This window comes from Tursiops truncatus, chromosome 3 (assembly GCF_011762595.2).
Source record: "Tursiops truncatus isolate mTurTru1 chromosome 3, mTurTru1.mat.Y, whole genome shotgun sequence".
Taxonomy (NCBI): domain Eukaryota; kingdom Metazoa; phylum Chordata; class Mammalia; order Artiodactyla; family Delphinidae; genus Tursiops; species Tursiops truncatus.
Genome location: NC_047036.1, coordinates 148,656,788 through 148,673,137, shown reverse-complemented (window position 1 = coordinate 148,673,137; position 16,350 = coordinate 148,656,788). Strand labels below are relative to the sequence as shown.

Sequence of the window (16,350 nt, the reverse complement as noted above, 5' to 3'; positions counted from 1 at the left end):
GCAGAGCTTTAGTTATGTGATTAGACTCAGTGACCCACACCCAGTCTTTCTGTTACACCATCAAGACACTGACCGTAAATTCAGCGATTTTCGGCACCCGGAACTTCCCTTTGTTCTTCTGTTCGGGCTGATATTCCGTTCTTGTCTTCACAATCACCTGAAATGTTCAACCAGTGTTAGCATGCACAAAGACTTGAAAGACTTTTCTGTTCCTTTTCTTTAGTAACTAGAATTTACCATATATTGCATAAAGATCAGAAAATAAAGAGCCTCCCACTCAAACAAACACAGGAAAATAGAAAATTCAAATCACCCATAATACTTTCCAATTCCAACAGACAGCCATAGGTGACAATTTTGGTCTCACCTTTCCAGTTTTTATATGCATATGTATGCACATATTCTGCATATGTATTTGCTATTTATGCAAATATATACTTTATGAAACGGATTCATACTTCATTTTATCACACAACACTCTACTAACATTTTCTCCACGTAGAAAAATATACGATTTCATTTTGCCTTTTGATGTAGCTTAATATTTCGTTGTGTGCATATACCACAATTAATCTAACCGGTCTTGATGGCTGAACACGTAGGTTGTTTCCACAGTTCAGGGTATATAAACAAGTTATGATGAACATCTTGTAGCAAAACGTTTGCACATATACTTAATTCCAATTTCATTTAGGGCCTTCCACAAAGAAAAACAGAAAGGTCTACTGAATCTATTGTATCATCTTATTTTTCTGAAGTCTGAATATTTTGCAGAGGTGGTTAATATCTTTTCCAGATAAGCTGTCAACCTGCCAAGACATTTATGGGACTCCATCCCACTGTGTAGGCAAAGTGGAAGAAAAAAGAAACTTGACAGACAATCAATAACTATTGCCAAGTGTCACAGTGTCATGGGTAACACAGAAGATGTCTGAGTCTCGGGGCCTCAGCTGTAAAATATGGACAATAATCATAATCATAACCCCTAGTTAAGAAGGCTGTTTTGAGGGTTGAATGAGATGATAGTGGGTAATACTTTTGGAATAATTTATTATGTGCCACAGCTAGATCAAGCCCTCCATATACTTTATCTACATACCACTGCTATTTCCATTCTCCTGAAAGGAAAACTGAAGCACAGAGCTGTCAAGTCACTGGTCCAAGGTCACACAGCTCAAAGGAAGCAATCTTCTAACTATGATCATTCTTCTCATTAGTGCTTAAATTAACCAAATTTTCACTGAAAACTTTCACCAAGTTTTCCTAGAGACAATAGTCAAGTGTATGAACTCCTGCAAGAATTCTTCTATGAAGAATTTTCTTTAATTTAAAGAAAATTTTAATTTTCTTTCCTCAAAAAGGAAAGGATGGGGAGGAACTACTATTATTGAACATCTACGGTGTGGCACTTAAATATGTTAGTTAAGGAGGATCTGGGTCCCAGCCCATCTAGAACATCACTCCTTTCCTGACATTTAGAACTCATTTGCAAATGTAAATTCTGTTGTTTTGCTCCACCCCCTTTGGATTCTGCTTCTCCAAATATTAAAAAGTGAGCCCTGGCTTCCTTAAAGAAATGGTACAGCTAAACAAGGATGAGGGTTTTGCGGGGGAGTGGGGTGGGGAATGTTCTTTTTATTTTTTTCTATCTCCTGTTCCAAAGAATAGGAAAGCAGAAGCTTCTTTGCCACAAGTAATAAAAATATCCCTCATGCTTTGCAAATTTACTATACAGCAGACACTGAGTGCTTGACATGCACTATCTCACTTAATTCTGTGCTGTGGGGCAAATACTGATACTGTCAATATTGTAGGGAGAGGAAACATCGTGCTTTGGGTTTGAATCCTGGCTCAAGCTCTACACCTTCTGTGTCTTAGCTTTCTCTTCTATTAAATGGGAAAATAACCATCACTACCTGGTTGGGTTGTTAGGAGGCTTAAATGAGTTAATGTAAGTTAAGCACTCAGACCGTTCCTTCAATAACAATGTTTTTTTGAACACTGCCTCTGAGTGCTGCCAAATGTTCTTCCAATAGGTGTCTGAGGCGGATATGGAATCGGGCCTCTCTTGCACCTGTCAGCCTGCAGGTCCTCCCTGTCCAGCCCTTCGAGAGCAAGGCAAGGATTTCTCAAGAACAATACTGTTCAAGCATGGTCTGAAAAAAAAGGTTTCAAGGATGAATAGAAGTTTCCTGGGTGAACAAGACAAGATACTTTATGCAAATTGAACCACATGGTCAAATAAACAAAAGTGTAAATTAGCATGTAATCTACAGATTTGGCCGTTTTGGTGTTATGTGAACTTCAGTGTGTTAGTGAGAGTTAAGAGCTAATATAAATGTAAGAGTAAATGCCAAGGCACGGTTCACAGGCTAAGTGTTTCTGTTAGAAACTCACAACATTCTGGGAAGGGCCAAATGAAACAATGTACGCGCAGGTGCTTTGTGAACTTAAAAGATATTCTACAAATTGTAATGGTTAAAAATATTTGGAATAGCACTAGATCAACTGACAGGCTATGAAGTATATTGAAAATTTAGATGTCTGATCAGTTCTCTGAATCCACATTTTTAGAAATATTCACAAACTGGAAATTATAGTTTCTTCTCCCAATTCCCCATGTTGTGTGTGTATATATATCTAATGTCTGTATGTATATATATAAATATATTATAATCCATCTCAATGTCTATTTCTAAGATAGTGAATTTCCTGGTCAGTGTGCCATGTGACCTATAAGCCTTAGGGCAAAAACTGCCTTTGCCTTTTATGATAGACAGCATTCTAAGACGCTCCCCAAGCTTCCCACCCCTGTGTACATGCACTGTATAATCTCCTCCCTCAAGACTGAGGACAGGACCTGTGAATATGATGGCATAGTCACTCCCATGAGTATGCTATGCAAACTCGGTCACAGCAGACTGGAGAGAGATTCTCTTGCTGGCCTTGAAGAAGTAAGTCAACATGTTGTGAGAGGGCCATGCAGCTAGCACCTGACGGTGGACTCTAGGAGTTGAAAATGACCCCGATCAACAGCCAGGTCACTCAAGAAAATGGGGACTTCAGTCCTACAACCAAAAGTAACTGAATTCTGCCAACAACCTGGACCCTAAGAACCAGATGAGAATGCAGCCTAGCTGACAGCTTGATTTCAGACCCAGGAGACCCCCGAGCACAGAACCCATCTAAACTGTGCCTGAACTTCTGACCTATACAAACTATGAGATAATAAACGTGTGTTGTTTTGAGCCACTAAAGCTTTGATAATTTGTCACATAGCAACAGGAAACTAATATGCCTTCCCACATTGCAAAGTCCATCTCAACCATCTCTTAGCTTGAGTCCTTCATTTCTAGATCCTTAGCCATCAGACTGGTCTCAAGCATAACACCTCAAGTGTTAAGAAGCATTTAGCTTCTTAGTTCTCAGCTTCTTCTTAAGCTTCTTAGTCTTTCCCTCTGCCCCTTTATTTTTATAAACATCTTTCCCAAAACTTCTCAAAAAGCCCTAAACCATTTATATCATTCCATGTAACTTTTAAAGACCTCATGCAGTGGCCAACATGTTGAGATAGGAGCCAAAACTAAACAAATATTACTGTTGGAATGAGACAATGAATAACCATTACAGCCAATATATTATAATTGTCATAATAAATATTTTGTGTTTGCTTCTCTAACATCCATTTCCTTCTTCAATCCAAAACCCCCGCCCCCCACCGCCCGATATTGCTTTCAAGAACTCACCCCTGTCCCATGTGGCAGCCATGTGGTTTGGTGGAACTGATGACTTCCTTGATGGTGGGGATGGACCCTAATTAGGTTAAACTAATCAGAGCATATTATTCTATTGATCACAAAATTTGATTGGCTCAGAGATGGGCATGTTACCTAACTTGAATCAAAGAGATATGAGGCAATACTGACTGGGAACTTGGGGGAAGACACCTCCTTGCTCTTTATGAGTGTTCCCTAAAGAACATGTTCTTCCTCTGGATGGTGTGGTGAGGACTTAGTTCTGAAAGTGCTGAAGCAATTGTTGCTACTATGGGGAGGAGCCAGGATGAGGTCAAAGGCAGCATACAAAAGAGGGCCAGAGCCAAGAGGAACCCAGAGAAGTGGAGATGAGCCCTGATGACACCCTGCCCTCTAGATCACACCTTGCCTGAAACCAGACACATGCTGTACCCTGCAGTCATGGGGGTGGGGAGGGGGGCAAATATATACTCTTTGAACCTTAATCCAATTTAGGTTGTGTTTTCTAGTACTTGAGGTGAAAAGCTTTCTATCTGATAGAAATGTGTTCCAAGAAAAAATGAACTGAAAAGCTATTCGAATTTAGTAAGATGTTCAAGTACTAAATAAGTATAACAAAACCAATAGATTTTCTCTGTACCAGCAAAAAATCACCTCAAAATATGATGAATCCACCAAAAGATACACACAACAATGTTCATAGCCACTTTTTTTTCATAATAACACAGAACTGAGAATAACCCAAATGTCTATTAACAGGAGAATGGATAAATTGTGGTGTATTCATAAGATGGAATGCTACACAGCAATGCTACATAGACATGGGTGACTCTCACAGACATTATTATATTGAACTAAAGAAATCTGATGCAAAAAAGTATTTTTTTATGTCTTGTGTGATTTCATTTATATCAAGTTCAATATATATAAAATAATTTATATATTATCTGAATAAATATATATATTTAATATGCCATTTACCATTTGCAGGAGCGATGCTGAGTTTAGGCAGAGTTGGGGTCATAGCCCTCCTTCAAATCCATATACTACTTTGCCCTGAACCCCTGTGAGATGTTGCTTATGCCCTGAGTGAGTTTCTGATGAAAACACTTCTTTTGGCTTCAGAACACTTCTCAAACCACTGAGTTCAAACTAGGCCAACAGACAGGTTGACTGACCCTGCGTCAGTCCTCAGTCATCTGCTCCTCTCTTTAGCTATACCATATTTTCTCCAAAAGCAACCCAGGTAATATTTTACCTTTGCCCCTAAGGAAGTGTTAGCTCATTAGAACCCCTTCTCCATGTCAAAAGCAGGTCTTTGCCTACTTGCCTGGAACAAATGGGCAGTCCGCTGACCTCATCTTCTTTGACCTCTCAGTAATATTCTTTGACCACTCACTCCTCCTTAAAAGTCCTCCTCCCGGGTCCATGGTGTTCTCCCTGCTCACCGACCAGCCCTCCTCAGGTTCCTCCCGCCCTGCTTGACTTCTCAATGTTAGAATCTCTCAGGGCTAGGTCATGGGCATGCTTCCTTCCTACAAGTCCCTTCTGAGTGTTCTCACTCCCACCATTTCCAAGTCCATCTTTATTCTCATAAGTCTCAAATTTACATCTCCAATTCGGACCCCACCCAGCACCCAGATCACCCTACTGGACATTTGCCCTTGGATAGACACACATAAATTTACCATGTCCCCAGCAAAGCACTTGGGTTCCCTGACCCACTTTCCCCAACCATCTTGCCCTCAACAATCTCTTCCCCGTGTAATCGCCAGATAAGAAAATAGCAGCATGATATGTCATTGTTTATGTCAAGTCATATACAGGAATCTCTCATGACCCGTCCCTTCCCTTCAGTCTCCAAATCCATTCCAATCACCAGTTCCTGCTTCCTCAAAAATTTCTCTCAAATAAACCCATTTGTCCAGTTACACTGCCAACACCCTAATCCAGAGCATCATCCTCTCTCCGCGAACTTTTGCTCTGACAGCTTCCTCGTTTCTGTCCTTGCCTCCCCAAACCCAAACAAAAAGAGATTTCTAGACCAAGAGAGCATCATAAACCAGCAAACGTTCAGAAGACATCCAGGAGGCTGGACCTGGGAAAACCACAAAGAGGTAGTTTTGAGTGGCCAGGGAACAGGGCAGGTGAAGTGAGCGATAAACAGAGGCTCTGAATGCCATGCTTAGCATCTTGAAGATGAACTTGAGAACAGTGAGGAACTGAGGAAGGATTATAAACCAGAGAATGGCTTTCCAGGTGTGCATTACACGTAGAGGAAAAGCCTCTGGCACAGTGAAGATACGCTGGAGAGATGTAGAGAGCAGGAAAAACCAGCCCTACAGTTACTGGAATCAACCAGCTATTGGGCATGTCATGGAGCGTGGTGTGCTGCTCCCATGGACTGGAGCCAGAAACAATTCCCTTCTATAAAAGGAGATATAGTAACAGTCAATTTTTTTTAGTACTATGAAGGGGAAAGCATAAGAAATGTTAGCCAATCGTTATTAATTGTACCTTGGAGGAATCAGCTTGCATACGCAAAGAAAGAGAGAGAAGAGAAAATAAATTTGCAAAGAAAGGGTCTATTTTCTGCAGTTGAAAAAAAAAGTGGAGCAAAGCAGAGCCCTGAGCTCCTTGATTAATAACAGAAATGGGAGGAAAAAGTGGAGAGAGGGGAGGAAAAAATTCTTTCTACTCTTGTTATTATTAAAAGTGGGGTTTTATAGACACTTGGGAGAATGAAACTCCAGGTTTTCAAATATCATTGTGGATATGGGCAAAGAAATAAATTTGTTTTCTTTTCATATCAATACATCAGTCCCCATTGTTCGGTCAGCAGCTGATATGAAGAACATAATTTAACATAATTGGCATTGTGAAAATGGGATAAATTATTCATCCCAAAAGGACCCCTCATCTGGATATATTCCCCCTTTGCTGGCAAGGCCAGATAATACATGGTGGTTCAGATGGTGCAAAGTACAGATCATAAAAATTTAAAATACTACTTCCCAGGATTATCAATAATGAAGAGGTTCGTACATGGAGAGGCCCCAGGATTGGCAGGAACAATAAATAAAAATGCAGAAGTGCTGACAAGGAGCATGATTGTATTTTTATGAGCTGGACTTGCACAGGCCAAAAATAGACCTAAGCTGTATCCTTCGGCTCATTCCTGCAGCAAAGAGAGAAGTTCGGGGCAGTACAATGAAAGGCTAGCCCCTGAGCACCTCTTGTGTGCCAGACACTGACCTACAGGCCCTACTGATGTGTCCTCAGTTAGTTCACACAACCCCCCTCTCTGATCCTGACATCTCTCCTTTAAGATCATTATTATTCTCATTTTTCAGATGAGGACATTTAGCCTCAGAGACTTCAGTCACTTACCTGTGATCAAATGACTGGTAAGTGGTTGAGCTGGTATCCAAACTCAAGAACACGTTGCTTTTTTCTATCATTTTTTTAAGGTACCCACTATGTGCCTGGCACTGTACCAAAAGCTTTACATCCTATATCTCAGTAAATCCTCCCAATCACTCTGAGGTAGGACTGATTATCCCCATTTCATAGGAACCTGAGTCTCAGGGAGCAGAAATGACTTCACAACCTCACATAACCACTAAGAGGCAGAGTCAAGGCTTGAACCTGAGCTTCTGGCTCAGATCAAGAGCCGCTAGTAAGGTCATCATTCAAAACTCGTAACACTCGAACTCTGATCCTATGGCACCTGATGCTCCCTAAATGCTATTAACTGAATGAACAAATGAATGAATCCTTCATCTAAAGAGACCAGGTGAAGTCACCCCAATGGGGCCTGAGTACATAGTTGGGAACCTTCTCCCATTGACTGCCTCACTCTTCAACCCACACTCCATCTCTTTGCGTTCGAGTCTTTCCCTGGACCCTTGAAGTTTGGTAGTGGGCCCAGAACACAAGGTAAAATGTCAGTGCTCAGAGTACATCAGTGACAGTGTTGTCCAATCCCACCCATTCACCGACGGGGACATGGAAGCCCAGAAAGGGAGAGGGATTTGCTGCAGGTCACACAACAAGGCAGTGTCAGAAGTAGGACTCTAGTATGGACCTGCTGACTCCCAGCCCAGGGCTCTTTCTGTGGAATTGAGTCTCTTTTACTTGCTGGGCCTTTGATTTCTCAGGGCAGAATGGAAGGCTGGCCAGTATGGCCTCAAATGGATGGTCTAGCCCAATAAGTCTATGACTCTCCAACTCTCAGGCAAGGCACAGAATTGGGCAAGGTGAGCGACTCTTCATTGGCTCCTACAGGGACGGCCAGCTCCTGCTCTGAGCAGAGGCTAGCTTCCCGGGGCCGGAGTCACTACAGCAAGGCTGGCCCACAGCTCTGCCACCCAGGCCTGTCCTCTATAGGGCAAGGCCCAGCCCACCTCTCTGCTCAAGCCTTCTTACAGCCTGGGGCCAGCCCCGTGCACTTCAGGAAAAACAATCCTGATTCTGGGACTGATGATGATGATAACAGCAACAACCATAATAGCAACCTAGCATTAAGCAGTTACTCTCTGCCGGGCACTGTGATAAACATTCGATATGTATTTTCTCATTTTACCCTTTAAACAATTCTTAGAGGAAGATATTGCTGTCCTCGTTTTAACAACGAGAAAACAGAGAGACAGAGTGGTTAGTAAACTGGCCCAGGGTCACACAGCGAGTAGGTGGTGGAATTAGGATTCAAATTCAAACTGCATTGCTATAATGCATGTGCATCTATACAGACCTCCCTCTACATGCAGGGGCACTAGCTAGTTCCACAGTGGTCTCTCCATGTGTGAACGTGAGCAAGTAAGTAAGTCACTTCAGCTCTCTGAGACTGTTTCACCATCTGTGAGATGGAGGTGATTTTTTAAAAATAGAAAATTTGATATATGCTCATGGTAAAAAAATGTATGAAAATTGTAGAATAAAAGTTTTCAAAGGGACCCCAACCACTCCATCCATACTCTAACCATCTAATGGTTTCTTGTGTGCCTTTTCAAGACTATTTTATGAATTATAAGAATGAAACATACACACGTGTTTCCACAAATGGGATCACTCTATACCACACTCTTTAAAGTTGTTTTAACAGAGCAATGTGTCTGTTGCTTTTTCCACATTAGCGCAAACACAAGCAAATCTGTCTCATCCTCATAACAATTGCTTACTATTCCACATCCATGCACCAGGGTTTGTCCAACCACTCCAATCTCATGGAACATTCCAATTGTTCTCTCTCTCTCTCTCTCTCTCTCTCTCTCTCTATATATATATATATATATATATATATGCCTTTGCATACTTGAAAAACATACCCATAGAATAAATTCCTGCCAGTAGCAAACATACCAACTAAATAGGATATACAGTTTAAATTTAGAAACAATATCCAAATACCCTCTAAAAACCATTGCATCCCATTATATAACCAACCGGAGTGCAATGAGAAGATCTGCTTTCTCCCAGTGTTAGCAACACTTGGCACTATTACTTTTTTTTTTGGCCAATCAGATAGGTAAAAATTTATGTTTCATTAAAATTATATTTTCAAATTATAAATAATTTTTAATCTGCTTATAGGTCATTTTTTGTCTATTTTCTGGAATCACCTAGTCAAAGCCTTTGCCCAATTTAGGGTGATTTATAATCTTGTGAGTCTCTGAAGAGCAGAACGAGGGGGCTCAATGAGCCTGGAATCGGCAGAGACGTGCATTCTCTGCTCCCCAGGGAAAGGCTGACAGTTCTCTCATCCTGTGTATCAGGGAGAAAAAGAAACCCTCTAGTGAAGCCATGAGAATGACCAAGAAGGCATGGAGGACTCAGTGACAGGAGCAGCATCTCCTTTGCCCAACATCCTTCCAGATCCGTCCTGTCGGACCCCTGCTCCCCCGCTGTTGAAACCCCATCCTTCTCAGCATGTCTCACGTTTACAGTCATCCTCCAAAAATGTCACCTTCGGGAGACATATTCCGAATATCCAGTGAAAGAAAGGAAACTCTATCAATGAACACCATCTTTGTGCCATTAGACAATTTTCACTTTTTTTTTTTTCCTCACAGTAACCCGGTTAGGTAGCTATTATGTTCATTTTACAGAAGAAAAAAAAAAAAAGCCCAGAGATGCCAAGCAACTTGCCTAAAGCCACACAGTACATAATTAGTTTAGCTGAGAGTTGAATCCAAGTCTCTAAGACAACCAAGCACATGCGCTCTACCACACAGAGTGAAGGGTGCTAAACATCAATAATTGATATTTTAACGTCTGCGTTCCTTTCCTCCCACAAGCAGGTGAGCCAACGTCCTCTGGGATGTGTAAAGACTTAGTAGAAAGGAAAGGTACATTTGCTTAGAGCCTGGCAGCTGGCTTGATGAATACACAGTTCATCTGGGGCTTTGCCAAGGTGGGGTTGTGCCGGTCTGTGGCTCGCTTTCCGCAGACCAGCCATCCCTTAGCTGGCATTTCCCAGCACTCTTGGGTGCAGATCTTGGCTGCACTGTTTTCTTTTGGTGTGTCCTAGGACAGCATTCCCCTTCTCTGAGCCTGTTTTGCATGGTTACAACCTCACAGAGGAGTTGTTGGGGACATCTGGGTTATCGTGGTCACTTAGGTAAACCAAAGGCACGTCCTGGAAATTGGTATCTACAGACTGATGTTCCAGCTTCTCGAGAGCTTGCTCCCATGACCTAGAGAGAGCCATCAGACTGCTTAGATTCAAGTGGAAAAATTAAGCCCAGCCTTACCCTAGGCAAGGGGCAGGGGGCCTCGTTCAGCCAGCATTTCCTGCTGCCCGCCATATGCCAGGACTAAGGGTACAAAGATGAGACAGAGCCAGGACCCTCAGGCCTAGTAGGAAAAGCTCCTCAGTGCTGACCCAGCACCAAGTCTCCATCAATCCATCCACCTCCCCATTTCTGCTGCCGCCGTCCTAGAACCCACCACCACCATCCTCTTCATGAGCACAGCAGTAACCTTCTAGCTGATCTCCTGCCCCCCACTCTTTTCTTCCACCATACATGGCCAGGGCTGGGAGGTTGGTGGTACTGCAGGAAACCCAGTAGCCTCTGTTTTGGGGACATTTCTCTAGTGCTGCCTCATTTGGAAGATGGATTGGAGAAAAGAGGAAGAAGAGACCAGGAGACCAAGCATGAGTCCCTTGGCCCTAGGGTGGCCCACTGCAGCCAGAGGAATCTTCCTAAAATAGAAATCTGATCCTGTTACTCTCTTCTTTAAGCCTCTTCAGAAAAATGCACGGGGCCCCTCATGAGCTGGTGCCCACCCCACGTCATCTCCCAAGTCTCTCCCCCTCCCTCAACTGACCCAGCCAACCCAACCTCCGGACTCTTCCTCCCATTCCCTCAGTGTCTGTCCACATGCTGGTCCCCCTGCCCCCTACTCCCTTTACCAACCCATCCTCCATCTCTCAGCCAGGGCTCCTTCCTCAGAAGGACCTCCCCTGACCATCCTGCCATCATAATTTAATCCCCTTAAGTCTTTTTTTTTTTTTTTTTTTTTTTTTTTTCGGGATGTGGGCCTCTCACTGTTATGGCCTCTCCCGTTGCGGAGCACAGGCTCCGGACGCGCAGGCTCAGTGGCCATGGCTCACGGGCCCAGCCGCTCCGCAGCATGTGGGATCTTCCCGGACTGGGCAACGAACCCGTGTCCCCTGCATCGGCAGGCGGACTCCCAACCACTGCGCCACCAGGGAAGCCCAATCCCCTTAAGTCTTAGCGTCTCTTAACAATACAGCACCTTATTCTTTCCTTAATAGCCCTTCTTGCAGTTTGCATCTCTGTATTTCTATTTGTGTGCTGGCTTGTTTGAAGTCCCTCTGCCCGCAACGGCCATGCCTGACTTTTCATGGCTGTATATGCATAGCTTAGCATAGGGCCTGGCACATAGAAGTGCCCAATAGACATGCTGGATGAGAGAGTGAGTACCTTCCAGTGTAATAAGTATAACCTTAGATATAATTATGGGTGGTCAGGGAAGGTATCCAGGAGAGCTGCCATCTGAACTGGGTTTAGAAAGATGAGCACTGGCTTATCAGACAGGCAAAGAGGCAAGGAGAGCATTCTGGGCAGAAAGAATGGCGTGGGCAAAGAGGAGGGAGCAAGAAATACCCTGGAGAGTGTAGAAAATTCCAGGGCGGGGTTTCTCAACCTCAGCACTGTTGACATTTTGAGCAGGGCAATTCTTTTTTTAGGGGGGTGGGGGGGTGGAATTTTGTGCATTGTGGGATATTCAGCAGTATTCCTGGCCCAAAACATCCCTCCTCCTATTGTCACAACTAAAAACATCTGCCAAATGTCTCTCTGTGGGGAAAAGTCACCCCCAGTTGAAAACCACGGCTCTAGGTTAGTTCTGACATGCTGGTGTTCAAGGTACAAAGTGAGGAGTGATAGGAATGGAAGCCAGTGGGGCAGATAATGGAGGACCTGGAGTGCCAAGGTCAGGATTTGAGGACTGTACCCTGTGCGGGTGACTGGACAGGCTTTCCCTGGGAGAAGGACTGGTCACAGCTCCAGAGGCACTACTGCAGGTGCGCTGTGGAGGATTGATTAGCGTGAATAGAAGAGGTGGGGAAACAACCACGAGGCCAGCCAATCTCGTCTCCTAAGGCATGCACAGTCCCGCTAGCACTGGGTAGGGAAGGAGCCCTGGAGGCCGTGACATTCTTTCTGCAGGATCGCCCCAGGCCCCACCTGCACATCCAGGAGAGCTCAAGAAGAAGCCATGGCCATAGATGAGGGAATGCGGAGTTTGAGGAAGCACTGCCTGGGGATGGGAGGCTTCTTGTTATCGAAGGTAGCACGGTGCAGAGGGGAAAGCTGTGGTGTCAGGTGCACCAGGGTTCCAACCCCAGCTCTTCCATTCTCTCTGTGAAGCTTGGACAAGTCACTCCATTGATCTGAGCCTCAGTTTCCCCAGCAGTGAAATGGGTGCACTAACACCCACCTCACAGGGCTGTTGGGAAGATTAACTGAAACGACAGCTATGAATGCCCTGCATGGCCCATTCCTGGCCCAGAGCAAGGGTTTCAGACATGCTCTTCCTCACTGCTTAGCCTCCGAAAGCTTTTCCCCAGAAACTCGCATTCCATACTAAAGAGTATGTAGTGAACAAGATAATTGTCAGTATTACACACCAAGCACACTCCGTATTTTACATTTTCAAGAGGAAAACCCATGATGTAACATTGGGGCTAAATATACTTCTTTCTGATAACCTCTTTAGCTTCAAACCCTCACCATCTGGCTGGACATAGTGAGAGAGCTGACAACTGTGTCAGAACTCACCTTGCCTTCTCTACAGCCCCTTGAGGTTGAGTCCCCCCTCTACCCATAAGGAGGCTGAGGCTGAGGCAGTTAGAGAACCTCACTCAAGTCCTCAGCCAGGGTAGGCTCATAAAAGGTAGAGCACTGAACCTCCCAAGAGAGGGGCTTCCGAGTCTGTGCTGGTAAACACAACACTGCTCTCAGCATTTGGCTTCTTGAGTGGAATTTACTGTTAACACATCTGTTCTAATGTCAGGGGAAAAAGCCTGGTTTACTCTTGTAAATATTATAAAATCTAAATCCTAGCACAGAAAACTCACAGGAGTTGAGCTGAGGTTGGTGATGGAGCTCTTGCTAGAGTCCAAGTTTGGGGACTCCCAGACCAGCTGGCTCCCTATTCCTGCTGAGGTGGAAGGTTCTAGAACAGTGCTGCCTGGGCTCTGGGTTCTCCAGATTTTGCCAGGAGGCTTACCAACTCTGCGCTTTGGGAAGTGACTTTACCACTCCATGCCTGAGTTTTATCGTCTTTAAAAACTGGATCAAAGTAGCAACTCCCTTATTAGGTCTTATTAACTATTGAAAGGATGAAAGAACATTGTGTGTGTGTGTGTGTGTGTGTGTGTGTGTGTGTGTGTGTGTGTGTGTATGTACTTGTGATTTACAACAGCATCTAGCATTTAAGAAGCACATGAAAATGATAATTTTTATTCTCTTATGGTTAGTTTTGTGCCAGGCACTTTATTTATAAGACCACATCTAACTTTGCCCCAACCACTGTGAAGTAGGTGTGATCCTCCCCATGTCATAGAGGAGAACACTGAGGTCCGCCTGGTACAAAGACTTTATCATGAACATCAGAGTGAGTCTGTGATGTGCCCCTGTGGCAATGTGTCCCTTTAGGGATTTGCATCTTACAGGATACTTTGGTTTGCTTTCCATGCATGCAAGTCCACAATGTATTATCTTCGGGCTTTGAGACATCTGGACCAGATGCTCAGTGGTTATCAGGTGTGTCTCCTCTCTCAAGGAAAGAAAGAAGCCCTTGGAGGTGGGAAATGGGGTGGGGAGAAAGGGGAGACAGAGGCCATGATATCTCTGGATGACCCGCAGATGTGTGTAGAGCTAAGAGGAGAAGTGACCTCACCCCAATCCCTTTTCCTTGAATACCTGTCAGGGACATACAGATCTTCGAGACTGTAAAGGGTAAAGATTCTTCCTGAAACTTCACGAAACCTTGAGAGAATATTCCCTCTGCTTCTCCTCAATCTCCATTACATCTGGGATCAAATTCCATCACTGGCACTTACTCCTTCTGTGAATTTGGATAACTAACCAAATTTCTCTGGTCCTTCACCTTTTGCCCACAAACGTGGATGTATAACCCCTGGGTAATGTGCATCTAACACAGTGGCGCTCAACTTTGGCTACACACAGGAGTCACCTGGGAAGATTTAATCAATATTGACACCTGGGTCTCACCCCCAGAGATTCTGATACAATTGCTCTGATACAGATAACAGGATTTTCAAAGGCTCCCCGGGTGACTCTAATATGCAAGTCAAAAACTGAGAACCTCTGCTGTGCAGGTAGCCAATACCCAATTAATACTGTTCCTTCACATGTCTTTAGTGCTAACTGCCTGTTCAAATTTTATTTTCAAAAGGTCTTACCAGTTTCTCAGAATGGCTCAAGGATTCTTTATTTCTGCCACCCTTATGCATATTTTCATACTGACAACCTCTGCACTTTCAAAACAGATGACTCAACCCTTAGCCAATCAGCCAGGACGTCTATCTAGCTTCGGCTCCTCTTCTGTTCATTGGATAGAGCCAATTGGTTAAGACACACAATGCCCTCCTGGAGATGCCGATGAGAAAAATCAAACAAATGGAATGGTCCATTGTTCACTCTTCAGCAAGGGAACCTCATGATTTGCCTCCAAAGCTCTCTCTTATGGGAGGTGAAAGCTCACATTGTAAAACCCCAGGTTCTCTCAGAGGGATCTTAAACAATATCCTTTCTCCCACCTGTGTCCGTGGGATAACTCCACCACTTTTGTATAATTGCTCACCTTCATTCCTCATGGACTACTCCCATGTCAGGAGACGTGCCATCAGCCAGCCACTCATTTCCAGCCACGCCCCCGCCAAAGACACTCCACTTCAGTCATGCTATTTCCCCAAAGGTCTCCATCCTTTGCATATGTGTGCCCTTTGCCTTAAATGCCTTTTCCTCCAATGGTCTACCCGGGAGGTTTTTACTCACCTTTAAAAGCCAAATTCAAATGTTCTCCTCTGAAGCTTACCTAATCTGTCCTCCCGGTCCCCTCTCTGCCACAACAGGGTTTAGTTTTTTCCACTCCTGTGCTCTCACAATCTTTGTAATGCTCAGGCGCTGCATTTACCATGATGCTTTATATTAATTTAAGCGTTATCCTGAATAGGGATTTCGTAATGTGTCTTTTTATAACCAACTTGCAGCATAGCAATGGGGCCTTAGGAGGCGCAAACTAAATGCCTGCTGGACTGCATCCAATTCTCTGTCCTCAAATCTGTAGCAGTCAATTTTTGAAACACCTTCCCAAAATAATCAAGACAATTTTCTCTTTCATCATCTAGAAGCTTATTAGTATTCATCTACTATGATGGAACTTTTAAGAGGAAAGATTATTTTCTTGCCCATGTATGTATATGTGAACAAAAAAGAATGAATAAACACTTACCATAAATCTGAAATAACATAAGAGATGTCATGTCTCTGGAAGGAATAACTACATTTTACAAGATAGGGAATGTATTTGGCTGATGAGGGAATGAAAGGGTTTGGAGGAGGTGGAATTTTTTGCTGCTTTATTTCCTGGGAAGGGGGGAGCATGGGGGGGGGCTGATGAGGAAAAGAGCACCTGCTTTACCTTTTCCGGAGCAGGTAGCTGTAAGTGATTAACCTCCAAGGGAGTGATGAGAGGGACGGTCTGGAAGCCATCCTCAACCGAAGGCGGCTTGGTTCCCTTCTCACTGGGGTTACTGTTCAGCTTCACCATCCTTACGCTTTTCTTCCCAGACCTAAGGCAAGCAGTGGGATTCTAGTTACAGTGGGAAGTGAGGCAGGAAAACAGAGGGCTGACGACAGAGAAAATAGCGCTGTCCTCAACAGTTCCACTCCAGCAGCTTCAGTGTACAGATCAGTCATCGATCTTCTGCTAGATTTCCTGACATGATTCCCATCATCCAGTAAAACTTCTTTAATCATCCAGATATGCCACCTACCCATGGCACTTAAGAGCCTTCAAATTTGAGAAACTCAAGGAA

General features: G+C 43.9%; 1 protein-coding gene across 1 annotated transcript in view; it reads right to left on the bottom strand.

Moving 5' to 3' along the window:
- Positions 1-16,350, bottom strand: part of NSG2 (neuronal vesicle trafficking associated 2) — a 57,289-nt gene that overhangs the window by 40,021 nt on the left and 918 nt on the right. The window contains exons 2-3 of the mRNA XM_019946465.3: positions 15,954-16,104; positions 74-157 (exon numbers count right to left, since the gene is read on the bottom strand). Of these exons, the coding sequence (XP_019802024.1) occupies positions 74-157; positions 15,954-16,082 (213 nt within the window). The 5' untranslated portion in view covers positions 16,083-16,104. The remainder of the gene's footprint in view (positions 1-73; positions 158-15,953; positions 16,105-16,350) is intronic.